General features: G+C 35.8%; 4 protein-coding genes across 4 annotated transcripts; 3 read left to right on the top strand and 1 right to left on the bottom strand.

The window, feature by feature from the left end:
* Positions 1-197: 197 nt before the first annotated feature.
* LOC132176190 (GDSL esterase/lipase At4g26790-like) lies at positions 198-2717 on the bottom strand. Its single transcript, XM_059588326.2, has 3 exons — positions 2068-2717; positions 1329-1818; positions 198-527 (listed from the first exon to the last, which is right to left on the bottom strand). The coding sequence occupies exons 1-3, from the start codon at positions 2431-2433 to the stop codon at positions 331-333; spliced, it is 1053 nt and encodes a 350-aa protein (XP_059444309.2). The 5' UTR covers positions 2434-2717; the 3' UTR covers positions 198-330.
* Positions 2718-4526: 1809 nt separating this feature from the next.
* LOC132175669 (mitochondrial pyruvate carrier 4) lies at positions 4527-6853 on the top strand. Its single transcript, XM_088514124.1, has 5 exons — positions 4527-4631; positions 5151-5268; positions 5414-5466; positions 6383-6488; positions 6581-6853. Exons 1-5 carry the CDS (start codon positions 4527-4529, stop codon positions 6652-6654), a joined length of 456 nt encoding a protein of 151 aa, XP_088370250.1. The 3' UTR covers positions 6655-6853.
* Positions 6854-7144: 291 nt separating this feature from the next.
* Positions 7145-9522, top strand: LOC132175670 (mitochondrial pyruvate carrier 4-like). The gene is made up of 5 exons (XM_088514123.1): positions 7145-7442; positions 7905-7999; positions 8106-8158; positions 9063-9108; positions 9443-9522. The coding sequence occupies exons 1-5, from the start codon at positions 7384-7386 to the stop codon at positions 9520-9522; spliced, it is 333 nt and encodes a 110-aa protein (XP_088370249.1). The 5' UTR covers positions 7145-7383.
* Positions 9523-10812: 1290 nt separating this feature from the next.
* Positions 10813-14375, top strand: AR192 (Co-chaperone GrpE family protein). Its single transcript, XM_059585649.2, has 5 exons — positions 10813-11125; positions 12312-12839; positions 12991-13158; positions 13476-13604; positions 14110-14375. The coding sequence occupies exons 1-5, from the start codon at positions 10982-10984 to the stop codon at positions 14191-14193; spliced, it is 1053 nt and encodes a 350-aa protein (XP_059441632.2). The 5' UTR covers positions 10813-10981; the 3' UTR covers positions 14194-14375.
* Positions 14376-14773: the final 398 nt, after the last annotated feature.

Raw genomic sequence — 14773 nt, 5'->3', positions numbered from 1 at the left:
GGTTTTGCAATTGGTTTAACTGGGTATCTTGTAAAACTTCTCCCATATTTATCTCAAGGGATAAACTTCTAGTGGCATCCAATCCTTCTGCCTGTTACATTATATATGGCCATGTTTTTTTTAAAAAAATAAAATAAAACAAAATTATTGTGCTCCTAGTGAAGTTTCGGGGCAAATCTCAGGTGATGCAAACAAAACTTCAATTTTAAATATGTTTGAATTGTTTCATTTTTTATGGAGTTGTCAGAACTCTAACAACTGAGAAAGAGCAATACTGTGAATCAATAAGATTAATCCTATCGTATGCACATGATTCATTATACCCTCTAGTCACCATAGAAACTCAGCTAGACTATTTTTCATCACATGATCAGCAAGGATACCATTTGTCTTCTCTGTGGGGTGGAAAGAATCCCAAAATACATATTTACTTGCATCTGAACATGTGAATGGGTTTATGTTACCACACAAGTAGCTCATCTCGAATAATCCGGTTCCGCAACATGCTATTGCTGTTTCTTCAAATCCTGTAATGGGAGTTATATTACTTCTAAATTAGATCTTACGTATACAAAAACATTAATAATGTGGTTAGGAACTTAAGCAAGCTGGACAAGGATTCCCTGTCCCGAACATGATTAGTGCACAATCTAAACCATAAAATCAATACCAGAAATTCACCTTGCAATGCACATGTGTTTGCGCACATGACATTGAGAGAAAATCAAATATTTAAATAACAAGATGGAAAATTTGGCTGTCTTTGCTAAGTGTGTATACATGGTTTCGTGATCCCTGTTCATATGTACTTTTTGTATCTAGTTTGGTAGAATGCTCAGAGCTTACCACAATCGAATGGCTGAAAATAATGGATGGAAGAAGTTATTATGCCTAAAGGTGGCTCTGGTGCATAATGAACTAAAACACCCCGGTTAAAAAAATAAGGAAACAAAAAGCCAAAAGTGAGAATGCACCCATGTGCTTGGATATCTACAGCTGTATATTATCACTAGTTAAACCCAGTGAGATGCAGATTGACCAATTGGCAACTGCTTCTAGGAGCCATTTATCCTTTAAGACTACCTACCCTCCTCGATAATATATTTGTCCCCTTGATTGGTGAGGATTTAAAATCACCCCTAAGGCCCTAACCATATGATTGCTTCATTTTGGATCATCAAAGCTGATTATATTAGTGAACAAGTCACTTATAGGGCACCCCTTATTGTAATCAATGAGCCTGGGATTATATTGCTGGACCTTGTACAATTCATACCATGCAATTTCAAACCAATGCTGAGTGCAGGAATATCATAGCAAAGGCTTACCAAAGGATTCTGGATTCTGAATCATTTCGAAGAGAATATCATATGGGTTTGCAAACACCAGGCGGATTCCAGTTAACTCCTTGTTCAGATTTGCAATCAATCCCTTCAATTTTTCATTAAAATCTGTGGCTGCATTGTTGTATTCCTCTACACAATCACTCCCAAACAAGATATTTGTGGTTCTCTCCAATGGCAAACACCCCATCGGAGGAAGCCCACCTATGGATATCTTGCGAGCTCCGAGATTGTAGAGCTCTGTGATGAAATTCCCTGCAATACCTGCTAGAAAATTCTGGTACTCCTCAATGGAAAACTCTGATGATCTTTCTGAAAGTAGATAGTAGTTCTCTAGGAAATCATTGGTTCCCATGCTTATCAGGTAGAGTGCTTCAGCCAGAACCTCGTTAGCTTTCTCCTCGCCAAGATATCCTCTCAGGTTCTGCTGGTATTCCTTATAGTGCTCTAATTCCTCCCACAGAGGTATTACAGACTGCAAGTAATACAGAAAATAAGACAAACCATAAATAACTCACCCTGAAACTTGCTCGTATAATCTTTTAAGTCTGTAACTAAAGTTACCATAGAGTTTCAGTAGATTATAATTCATAAACTGATATAACAACCATTAAGAAACTTAATCAAAATGGTGAGAACTTGAAATACTTTGAAAATAAAACTGCAATTATCTGTCTGAGTTGTGTCTATATTATGCTTTTACTGAAGTTGAAATTAAACTTACTAGCACGTCGGAAGTAGCATTATCATAACCCGTTCCGGCGGAAGCAAAGCAAACTCCAGTAGCAAAATCTTTGATATCATATGTTGGATCCAAATATGCAGGTATTGTTGGCTTGATCCCAAAAGCTTCAGAAATGAAGTCTGTTGGAATCCGGCCATTGGAGAACCTTCCGGTGGGCTGACCACCAATGAAATCTCTACCATAAGGCTCGAAATTGCTCTTTAGCAATGTAGAGATATTGTTGTTGTTCCCTGAATCCACAGAAGAGTCTCCAAACACTATAATCGCTGGAACTCTTGCATTTATCTTTGCTATTTGCACTAGGAGATGAGCCAAGAGGAACCAATGAATGCCCTTACATGCCATCTTCTTTTTCCCTTTAGCTTTGGTCCTGACTCGTTGGTTTATAGTATTACAAGCCTGGAGGTGGTTAGTAAAGTTGGTAGGAATGAGTTTGAGTGGTAGAAAAAGTTAAAAACAAATTGATGCTGGTGAAGGTTGTTGAGACTTCTAATTGCTTTTTGCAGTAGCATGTAATTGGAGGAGACTTGGCAGAACAAATCTGAGGAATTTCTCTTTTAAGTAATTGTTATCATTAACCCATTTATACCAGTTCATCTTGATATTCTTGATAATACTCATAAGAAAGATGGTAGGACAACTTTCTTGAAAAATATACTTATTTCTCATTTTGGTTTGAAGTAGGTGTGGCAATTCAGGTTCATGGTTTGTGTTAGTATCAAGTTATGGGTGGACACGAACACAACCCATTTGATTAATCGTATCAAATCCCTCAATCTTGATATGTTTAATTAGCAGGCTTGTTGAAATGAGTAGAGGCTTAATTCCATCAGGCGTCAGCCACTAGGTCGGAAAGAGACAAATGCAAATCCAAGTAGGAAGCTTAAGGATTCTAAATTCTTGATTAATTTTGCTTCCAAGATACGTCTTTTGGTTGGTTTAGAGCTCAAGTAAACACCTTTTTTGAGTCGAATGTGATGTCGGTTACAGTGAGCAATGCTATATAAGAAACATACAAAACTAGTTGTCACATTTTTTTCAATTAAAAATAGTTTCAAAGCAGGGAAATTGCTTTTAAAAATAGTGCTTCCAGCGAGGAAATGCTTAAGAATGGAGTTAGAAATGTTAAAATATTAAAGGCTGAAAGGGATTGTTTTGGTTAAAACAAAATGCCTTGAAGTTTCAAGCATCGGCAATTCCGTCACTTTGCTGAGAATATCATCTCTTGGAAGACGCAGACATTTTCTTGTTGTGTAGCACTGGTTTCACGCACAGAGAGTTATTGTTTTTGGCGTGTGATTGAGCCACCACTCACAATTTTAATGTGACGCACCAGCACATCTGTCTGGGCTCACCCCTATCTTCACAAGTTTTCTTACTAAAATTATGTTTTTTAGCCGCGTACATCACATGAAAATCATATGCTGTAAGGATAAATGTTGATTTAATAAATTAGGACGAATAAATTTTGTTTAATACTAATTTATACCTTTTAAGTCATTGTTTGCAAAATGTACTTCAAATTTTGTACAAGTATACTAAACTTCAATGATTAAGATATATTAAATATATCCGGGTCACCACATGGCCCCTTAAGGCCCACCCGTTAAGAACTTATTCGCTATAATTTTCATAGACCGACTCATAGCTAAGTTGTCTAAGAAAATTGGAATGCTACTGGTATACCCATCTACCCAGAACCCTCGTTGGACTACCCTTGCTAAAGGACCCAAAGTTTGTTAAGGCAATTCAGATAAACTTGACTCCAATAGTCCAACAAAAGGCTCACTTAGCTTGGGAGGTAGCCTACCCAAGGGCTATCAACTAATCACTTGACCACGTCAAATAATCTCTCACAATATTTTTGGGAGAGAATCACCCACAATTATAATGAGTTTAGGCAAGAATCTCTAAAGTCTCATCAAGGAAAGACCAGAACAATGGATCTATATAAAGAAAAGAGACGATGCCCAAATATACATAATTTTTTTCCTACCTTCACTTTGCTAGAATTACCTTTCCTCCCTCCTCATACTGAATTTTAAATTGGATTTAATTAATAGATTTGAGTTATAATTCGGGATTTGACCTAAGAAAAATTTCTCATTCATAACCATCTTCTCCACTAACGCTCTCGGCCAATTTGCTAAATCAATTTTGCGTTGTCCCAAGTTTTATTCAACTCATTTGTTTGGTCGTGTCTTTGTTTCAACTATAATTGACCCGAAAATATTGCATAAAAAATACAAAAACAGAAAACAAAATATATAAAAATAAATAAATAAAATAAAAAGAAATATAGTAATATGTTAAGTGGGCCATATTGGCAGCATTGCCACTCATGGGTCCCGCAAATACGTGGTATTTCTATTAGAGTGCCACACTCTTCTTGAAGTACCGTTCTCTCTGTTTTACTTCTCCAAATAACTGAGCCAGGGATGGCAGAGGGAGTCACCTATCTCCCATGGCAGGTTCCAAGCTCCAGGCTATCTGGAACCACCCGGCTGGCCATAAACCAGTTCGTTCCCTCCTCATCTTCTCACGTTTAGTTTTGAATCGTACTCCAATTATTATTATTAGTTTCTTTTTTGGCTTTTATAACTATGTTCTATTGGTTAATTCAGCTTGCATGATTTGAATTCGGGAAAAATATTGTAATCTAGTATCTGGGTCTTGTATAATTTGTGCAAATAAGCAATGGTTGTGGAATGGAGCCATTTTTAGTGTTTAAACTCACTCTCTCTCTCTCTCTCTCTGTGTTCGGTGAACAGAGTGAGAGAGTTTGAATATGATGCTCGTGTTTCATGGTTTCTGTGTAGGAATTTACTTTCAATCAGTACTCTGTTTCAGATTTTATACTAGGAAAACGTAAATTTGCTTTGAATTGTCTTGAAGATAATTTATAACAGTATTGTTACTTACTGAAAAGTGTCAGCTTTAGAGTAAACATTCCCCAAAGCCTTCTCCAAACTGTTATCTTGAGTTGCCTATTTGAACTTGTTGACGAATGTTGAGCTGCTGACTCTGTATTGCTTATAATTTTTGTTAGAATATAGTTTTAGTTGTATCTCATAATTGTAGTTCACTTTTGGGCTCCAACTTCTAAATGGATCATCAGCATTGCAAACTTTGCTGACTTCTCAAAGCCACCTGTAAAGATTTCTTATCCTCAGCAAATAGGTAAGCACCTTGTACATTTAAAGTTACTATTCTTGCATTGAATGATTTCGAATCTCAGTTTTTGCTAAAGAATCCAGTCTTTCTCCAAGTGCTTTTTGTGCCTTATCATTCAATTGATGTTATATGACCCTCAATTTTTACGCAGCGGTTACATGCACAGGGCTTATTTGGTCATGCTACAGCCTGGTGATTATTCCGGTATGGTTGCTTTCTGCTTTCGAGATATTAAAACTCAAAGCTGATTAATTTTTGCATAGAATCTTTTGTAACAGTTGAATTTTTTTTGTATTCTAGTTCTGCAACATAATAATATAAGCCGGTTTCCTCGTTGATTGTGTTTATGCTTCAGTGAGATGCGCTAAATATGCTTGAAATGTACCTCCTTCCAATATAATTTAACATTCCACTTTCCTATTCACCATAATAAAGGCACAGAAATATTTGTCACTTTCCCCCCAAGCTTTTTATGCATATTAGCTATTTTTTTAAGAAACTTCTGTTTGAGTTCCATTAAACATTTGTCCTAGTGTCTATTGGTTGTAGGCATGGTACTTTTTGGCCTTGTAGGATGGATTGATTGATTTAAACATTTTAGGGTGCATTTTAATAGATATATGATGCTCAAGATATATGTATATGTGTGATATACATACACTAACCACTTTTGAATTAAGATCTTACACTATGGGGGTGTGATTGCAAGTTTTGAAATGAGATCTAGGAGTTTGTCTACAAGTTATATGACGACCTTGAAGCCCAAGTCTATATAGAAGGATGGATGGAACTGCGATTAAAAAAAAAAAAAGGATTATTCTCATCATTTTTTGTAGTGATGGGATAAAAGCAGTTCATCTTATCATCTTTTAGAGAGAAATCTGCAATAGGGAAATGTTACAGTTAGTGGATCATGTTTTTATACAGGTTCCTGCAGTTTCATTTTGTATTGAATGTCATCCTCAAAGTCATTTTCATGTTTCAAAGACGTCTTAAAGAAAAATTAAGAAGAATGAATGATGCTTGCAATTATAACAACTCAGACAGTGATGATTTTGCCTTGGGGATTGATTGGAAGCAAAGTCTCTGAATTAGCCATTAAACTTCCTTGATATTGCAGAAGAACTGGAATCTTTTCAGTGTTAATCTGGCAATGGCTGGGACAGGCTTGTATCAGCTAACACACAAAATTAAGCAAGTTGGGGTTCACCCCAAAAATTTCTCTGGTTTGAAACTTGCTACAGCCACTGAAGTTGCTGTTTTTTCAGTGTGAAAAAACTCTCATCTGTGCTTTAATAATCTTGTCTTAACATTTCAGGCACGATTACTTTCCTGAGAGGGAAGCAGCTGTTGCAAGAGAATGATGACAAAAAGCTTTCAGGACCTACATGAAAATGATTTAGTGTCTACATTTGTATATTTGTACCTCCTTTTCATGTCATATTCTCGAGGGAGCATTTGTTTTGTTGTAGTTCTGGTCATTCTTAGCCGTTTGTTGTAGTTTGTAGCGTTTCAGTTGGGCTACCATGACAGAAAATAGTCAATTATTGGATGTTGAAGATGCCCTGTGCTATGTATAGAGTTCCAAACTTGTCTTTTCTCTTTCAATTGTATGCCTTCTTGGGGGTTGAATTGAATTGTCTCTGAATTTTTTGCCTTATTTTCAGAGTGCTTCCTTTTTCCTTATCAGAGTCTGTTCTTTGAAATTGTGGATTATAGAGGCGTAGGAAGATACTGAGTTTTGAATTTCTTTGTGGTTATGCCATTCTGATTAAATTCATCAACCTTTTCAAAAAAAAAAAAAAAAAAAATTCATCAACCTTTGATGACACTGTGTGAATAAATTAATGTTATAAGCAGCCGTCCATGGCCGACCGCGATTTTTTTAATGGCTAATTGTTTGTCCACTATGCGTATGATTGATGGTCTTGTCGAAGGCACAAGATAAGCAACCATCCTTGTTAGCACAACTGTACAGTCATGGGGCCCGAAAATATATAGAATAGAGCCTGAAGTGTCACACTCTTCCCGAATCACTCGGTTGTAAGTCAACCCTACTCTGTTCTTTCAAAGTCCCTAAGAGCCACTGAAGGCAGAGAGATTGATCCCCTCATAATCAATATGGCAAGTTCCAAGCTCAAATCTCTCTGGAACCACCCGGCTGGCCCCAAAACAATTTTGTTACCTCTGTTCTTTCTGCATACTTTTTCTCTGTCGTTTTTCTGCAGTCGTGTTCATACATTCGGTCTCCATTTCCTTGCTGATGATTTAAATCATAGTATTATTAGATTTTAATTAGATTCAATTCCTTAAATCTTTTGTAGTACTGAAATCAGCTGAAAGTGTTGCATTTTGGCAACTGGGTTTTGTTTAAATGGTGCAAGTAATCAAACATCTAATGGTTGACAAACCATTTTATTTAAGCCATTTATAAAAGGACACAAGATGTTGGATTTTTTTGCATCTTGAATGCTCTCTCAACAAGCTGTCTCCTATGAGATCAACATCCTTACTGGAGAAATGACCATTTTCAAGGGACCTAACAATCTCTTCTTCACAACCATCAATCATAAATTAAACATAATGGTTGTAATTGTGCTAATACATTCTTAAGAACAACTCATAACAATTGCTGCAGTTTTCTTTTGGGCTCCAACTTTTAAGTGGGGCATCAGCATGGCAAATATTGCTGACTTCTCAAAGCCACCTGAAAGCCTCTCTTGCCCTCAGCAAGTAGGTATGCACCTTATAATCTTAAATCTATATGCTTGGATTGACTGATTTAGGTCCAGTCCTTTTGTGCCATTTCATTATCTTGACGTTATATCACACCTCTTGTACAGGAATTTTTTCCACTGGAATTATTTGGTCACGCTACAGTGTGGTGGTAACTCCGGTATGGTTACTTTAAAGATAGAAGTTTTCCCCTTACGTGTGGGTTAGAACGCTCCCTTAATAAGTGAGGTCCAATGTGTGAAATGTTTAATTGAAATTATAGGTAAATGGTAGAGTCAGGGTTTAACTCATGATGTCAGCTCATTTTCTGTACATATTTTTGATAGTATCTCTGCTCTGAATGATTTAAATTGAAGTAGATTCATGTATCTCTAAGTCAATATTATATTACATGTCTCTATTCACCATTTTCAATGCACACAACATCTTTATTCCACAATTCCACAATATTGATGTAGCAGGCACCATGTGATCACGAGTTTAAGTTATGGAATGAGCGACCTATAGTATAGATTAAAATGTCTTGATATTATGTATGATCATAGTATTAAGTCATTGAATGTAATAGTTGAGGGCAGTCACTAATTAAAGAGAAAGGGCTACCGTCGAGTCAATATTGATAGAATGAGTCATCGTGAACGTCGGATTTGAAAGCATGGTAAAATATTACGATCTTTAAGGGCTAAGGGTTTAACCAAATCCGTATTCAACAATCCTAGAGCTTTTGAATCAATGGTTAGACCCTTAACAAAATGGTTCTTCTACAGTGTCACTCTTCTAAATGTGAATAAATGCAGAACATGGAACCCAGTCCAGATTTACCAATGGGAAGGAAGATTCAAATAGAAATGCTCAGCCTGCTATATGTAGGGAACCAAAAGAGACTCAACACTCAACATACATGGCTGTGTGATAAAAATTGCCCATCATATTATGCTGCTGAACACAACTTTTCTTTGTATTTTGTTTCTCTTATCTTTGCCTTCCCAAATCCGAAATTTATTTGGAATATTATGGATTGCAGCAGGTTCTATTTTGTTCTTAATACTGCTCTGATATTGCAGCAAAACTTGTATCTTTTCGGTAATAGTATTGCAATGGCTGGGACAGGCTTGTATCAGCTAACACACAGGATTAAGTTCGAGTTGAGTATGATTTAGGAACTAAATATACTGTTATTTCAAGGGCAATAGAAGTAGCTTTTTGAGTCTGGTTTTCTCTTAGAAGTTGTTGGTTTAATTAAGCTTTTGAGAAATACTGTATATACAAAACAGTAGTTCTTTAGAATTCAGTGCTGATCCTGAGATCAGCGAGCTCTAGCGTCCTTGGCCTAGCTCAAGGTTGACCCACAAATAAACAAGCTTGCTATAGCTATTTAACAATGGATTTCAATTTGATGATTTTTATATCTACCCTTTTGGTGACCTGTTCTTCTTTTCTGCAGATATGATCACTTTTCCGAGACTCAAGCAGCTGAGGGAAAAGAGTGATGACAAAAATCTCTCAGGAGCTACATCGAGCTGAGGGAAAAGAGTGATGACACTTTTTTTTTTTTTTTTGTAGAAAAATAAATCATAGGGACAGAACTAAGATTTCTCATCTAAAAGGACCAAAGTTTGAACGAGGGGTCACACCTATTTTTTATAGGGGCCAAGACTGGTTTTTAAGCCTATATATATATATATATATATATACAATTTTATAAAAAATATTTTAAGAAAAATTGAAAATTAGGGAGGCCATGGCTCCCCTTGGTTTTGTTAATAGTAGCATCATTGATTATTAGGACTTAGTCCTACATCAGTCAATGAGCGGGAGAAGAGTGTGTTCTTAAGCATTGTTGAGTCTTCTTCCGATTAGCAATTACCTGAATTGAATATCTTAGTGGGTCTCTCTTTTGAGCATTTCTCTCATATTCGGTTCCGACAATATCGTTTCTCCCTTTTTCCCACTTCCCAAGTACTATGTAGAAAAAAAAAATTATTAAAAAAAAAAAAATGCAACATAAATCTTCTATAGTATACATTTGGAGTTGACCGAAGTGATTTTTATTTAAAAAAATACTTCAAAAGTACCATTGAATGTGTCATACAATTTGAAATGGGGTTGGCTAATGTATTGTCAAATCCAATGTAAAAATATGTCCAATAAACATTTGTTTAACCCAAAAAACAACTCATTTTGGCTCATAAAAAAAAAGTGTTGGCCTAATATAAAGAGCTCACGATTAATCAAGTGACATGTAACCAACTTAATTGAAATAGTTAAAAATTATTACAGTTGGTATGAAGTTAGTTAATTAGCCGACTTAACCTACTAAGCGGTTTAATGGGTAACAATGCTCTTATTGTCACCGATTTAACCAATACCCAACTCTACCTATCATTTGTTGCTCCGTGAGACTCTTTTAACCCCAAATTTTAATGGGAACAAAAACTATGAAAGTTCAAAAAATTAAGTAAAGTTTTCCTTATAAAATAAAAATAATTTTGATTTTTTTTTTTTTGAGAATTTTATATTTTAAACCGTTCATTTTTTTATTTTATTCTTTGAAAAAAAAAATATACATTATCAAGACTTCGAGAGTGCACATCACTCTTTCCCCTCTAGGATCTAGTAGTCTTCTGGAGGCTTCTAAAACCAAAAATAAAAACACAACTCGAAAAACATAACTGGACGACAATTAACCTTTCCTCTTTCCCTGGGGAATAAAAACTCAAACCAATACAAACGAAACGGCACCGTGTTAAAAGAGTTACTGAGGGGCAAATTGGTCACCAAATAAATTCCACCGGGAAATCCCACAAGATTTTCCAATCTCACAGTTTTCTTCCTCCCCAAGCACTAACTGTTGTCTATTTTCTATTCAACTTTCTGTCTTTCCCTAACAACAAAACCCCCCCAGCAGTCTCTCATCTCTCTCGCTAGAAACCCGTCTTCATTTCCGATTTTGGCCCTTACTCTGACTCATCGTCTCGCAGCCATGTTGGTCTCTAGGGTTTTGTCGCGAGTGCCAAGGCGCGTCGTTCCGCGGAGTTCCCTGCTCCTCCTCTCGGTTCCCCAACAGCAAAATTTGCCGATCCTCTCCAACCAGTTCCACTCGCTTGTTCGTGAATCCCCGAACGTGGTACGCATCGAAACGACCGTGGTTTTTGTGGTTAATTGCGACTAGGGTTTTGCTAGGGTTTTAGGGATTTCTGTAAATCAAGCCAATATGAAAGCTCTTTTGGATTCAGAACTGATTTTCCTGTTCTCTGAAGTCGTTTTCAATGGTATTTGTTGTTGTTTTAGCTTTCTGAGTTTTTACTTATCCCCAAAAACAAAAATTGAGATTTGGGGTTTTATGTGTGGTGTAGATCAAAGTCTTAAGCAATTGGAAGTTAAAGTTTTAAGCTTTTACAGGTTCTTGGTGTTTGGGCTTTTGGGTTTTGTTTAGGTTTTATATTGCTTCAAAGTTTTCGTTTTGGTAGCAAGGAAGTCCACTGGTCTGAGTTTTAATGGTAGCTTTTTTTAGTAGTAGTTTGATTTAAATTAAGGTTTTGTGGGTTTTCGTATTAAAAAGGTTCGTACTTTTTTGGATCATTTCAAAAGTGCCTATGTTTTCTCAAGTTTGAGCATTTACAGATGCTCGGGTTTAAATTTTGGTAAGTTGACGTTTTGTTTCTTTATGTTATGAAAATGCTTAGGATTTTGAATTTTCCAATTTCCCAACCTTCTGTTGGTTTGAATGGCTAAAAGTGCGTTCACAACCTCTCATTGAGTTGGAAACACTTGATCGTGTTCTGCATAGTGTTTGAAACAGTTCGTTTTGCTCATGGTAGCAATATGTTTCGAGCTTATGGTCGAGGAATTTGTAAAAGCTATATATATATATTTTTCTAAAATTGGTTGAGTGTCAGATCAATTTGTGATGTAATAGAAATAATAATTCTTTATGTGAATTAATACATCTATTGCATCTATATTTACCTCAGAATAACGTGGTCATCAGGAGTTATTTGTTGAGGGTCTCATTGCATGTCTTTATTGATTTTAATTTTTTATGGGAGGAATCTATCATGTTCGGTTTAATATGCTTATATTCAACACTTTTTCTTTTTCTTTTTTCATATTTCTGAACATTTGAAGGCATTTCAACAACCTTTCAGGCTAGTGCTTTGCACTTTATTTCTATTATGGGTAATTTGGTTGAATTTTTCTGTATTTTATAATTATCTCTACTTTTTTCTGTAATTTTAGATTATTCGCACATTGTTAGTTTGCCATGTCAATGGCATTCTCATTGAATCACGTGTCTGCTTTTTATGTTCCAGTTGGTTCCAAGTCAGGTGTCTTTCTTACATCATTCAGCACCCCACTCTTCCATCTTCCAAAGATTTGGAGTTTCTTCATCTGCCTCCCCTGAGCCTACTGACAAGGATCAAGGGAATACTGTAGAGAATAATGGTGCTTCTACAAACGCAGAGCCCACAAATATGAGTGGAGATGCTAACCTTTCCAATCAAGCTAAAGATTCAGGTTCTGGACAGAGCAAAGCTGCTGATCAGATGAACGAATCAGGTCCTATTTCGGAATCCCAGTCTACTATGTCTGAGTCTGTCAAAAGGAGGAGAAAAGGTACTAAACGAATTGCATTTTCTGATTCAGATTCGGAGAGCGAGGGTGAGCTTTCCATGGATGATTTGGCTAAACTAGTGGTAGAGAAGGAAGAACTTCTGAAATTGAAGCACAAAGAGATTGAGAAGTTGCAAGATAAGGTTGTCCGTAGCTATGCAGAGCTCGAGAATGTTGTGGACAGGACGAGACGCGATGCAGAGAACTCAAAAAAATTCGCCATACAGGTCTCCATTTAATTTTTATTTATTCTCCCTCTTTTTCTCCTCATATTTGCCATTTATTTTCTCATTATGTTCAGGTTCGATATATAATTTTTTTTTTTCTTCTATTTTCTTTGATAGTTTAACACTGACATGCTTGGGGATAATGTGGCAGAATTTTGCGAAGAGTTTACTGGATGTTGCAGACAACTTAGGAAGAGCTTCTTCAGTTGTCAAAGAAAGCTTTGCGAAAATTGATACATCTAAAGACTCTTCTGGAGCAGCACCACTGTTAAAAACACTTTTGGAAGGTGTTGAAATGACTGAGAAACAACTTGTGGATGTAAGATTTCTTTAGGTGTTGCCAAGATTCACACTTGGCCATACAGCTCCTGATTGCATGTGAATTTGTAGTTTTCATGTACTTCAATCTTATGTTAAACACCGTACGTCACAAATTTGAGAAATAAAAAGCAATACAATCTGGTTTTTATTTTTTCTAATGCTTAAATGTTCATGCAAATATGCTTTTGCAGCAACAAATTGAATTTTGAGATCATAGGTATTAGTTGTGCTTGGAAAACTGGTATTATTTGATGTAGCAAGATATATTAGAAGTTAACTCTATTGCATGAGGCTTATGAATGCTTTTGCTTTCAGGTGTTTAGGAAATTTGGAGTCGAAAAATTTGATCCAACAAATGAGCCGTTTGATCCACATAGACATAATGCAGTCTTCAAAATACCAGATAATTCCAAGCCTGCAGACACTGTTGCTGTTGTTCTTAAGGTACCAATTTCAGCAATCCAATTGTTCTTCATGTATTCTTTGCAGGATGAGGAGTTATGGTACTAACTTATAACTGATAGCAATTATTTTAATCTTGGATGCATTGCTGTGGATTAAGTTTTTTGAGGGGCATTTGGACATTTTAAAAATGAACTTTTTTATTTCATCTTGATCCATATGCAATTAAGATATCGTTTCTGTTAGGAGTTGGACTTTGGACTAAAATTCGTCCAATTGGCAATTGATCTTATAACCGATAATCGTGGATGCATATACATGTTGAGGTTTAAATTCTTTGGGGGGCATTTGAACATTTTTCCCATCATTTTGATCTATATGCAGTTCATTTGACCAATTTACACGTATAAAATTGGCTGTGATGTTGATAGCCAGTTGATCCATTTTTATTGTTCACATTGTTGCCTATTCCATCAAACATTGTTGTAGTTTAATAGCCTCCCAGTTTAAGGGCCTAATTAAAAGCTTTATCATGTTTGTATTGCAGTCGGGATACGTGCTTTATGATAGAGTTATTCGGCCGGCAGAAGTGGGTGTAACAGAGTCTCCACCAGATACGGCTGAGGATTAGTGCAGTTGACAAGGGCTCTCAAGCTTGAAGAAAATGAGTCGGTGGAGTTTTTACCGCGTATCATCTAAAAATTTTGACGCATGTTTGAGTGAAGGATTAAGTATAATGTTATCTCTTTTTCTTTTTTCACTAAATTAAACGACTCAATAAATTTTATTTTATTTTATTTTGAAGCCTTTTTACATGGGCGTCTCAATATTTGGCATTTATTATATTGATTCTTTTCTTTTTCTTTTTTTTTTCCTTTTTTTTTAGAGGAAAATATATTTATCCCCCAAAACTGACCATGCTTTTGCTAAAAAGACATCAATCAATTAATATTTCACTCCTTTAATCCACCCTTTTGCTGCAAAAGGGTACTTCGTTAGCTGTTGGCATTAAAATTGGGCTGATAATATGAAGGACAAATAACTTAAATGTTGTTTATTATTATTATTATTATTATTATATATAAATATGAAGAGAGTTACAATCTAAACTAGGTTGAAGAAGAAGTTGTTCTAATTTCAATCATGCTTTTTTAAACAAATTTATTCCGATTTTTATGCCTAAAGGGAGACTGGGAATTATTTTATAAATT

Source organism: Corylus avellana, chromosome 3, assembly GCF_965113065.1.
Source record: "Corylus avellana chromosome 3, dhCorAvel1.hap1.2, whole genome shotgun sequence".
Taxonomy (NCBI): domain Eukaryota; kingdom Viridiplantae; phylum Streptophyta; class Magnoliopsida; order Fagales; family Betulaceae; genus Corylus; species Corylus avellana.
Note: the sequence above shows the minus strand (reverse complement) of the source record. Positions and strands in the feature narration are given on the sequence as shown.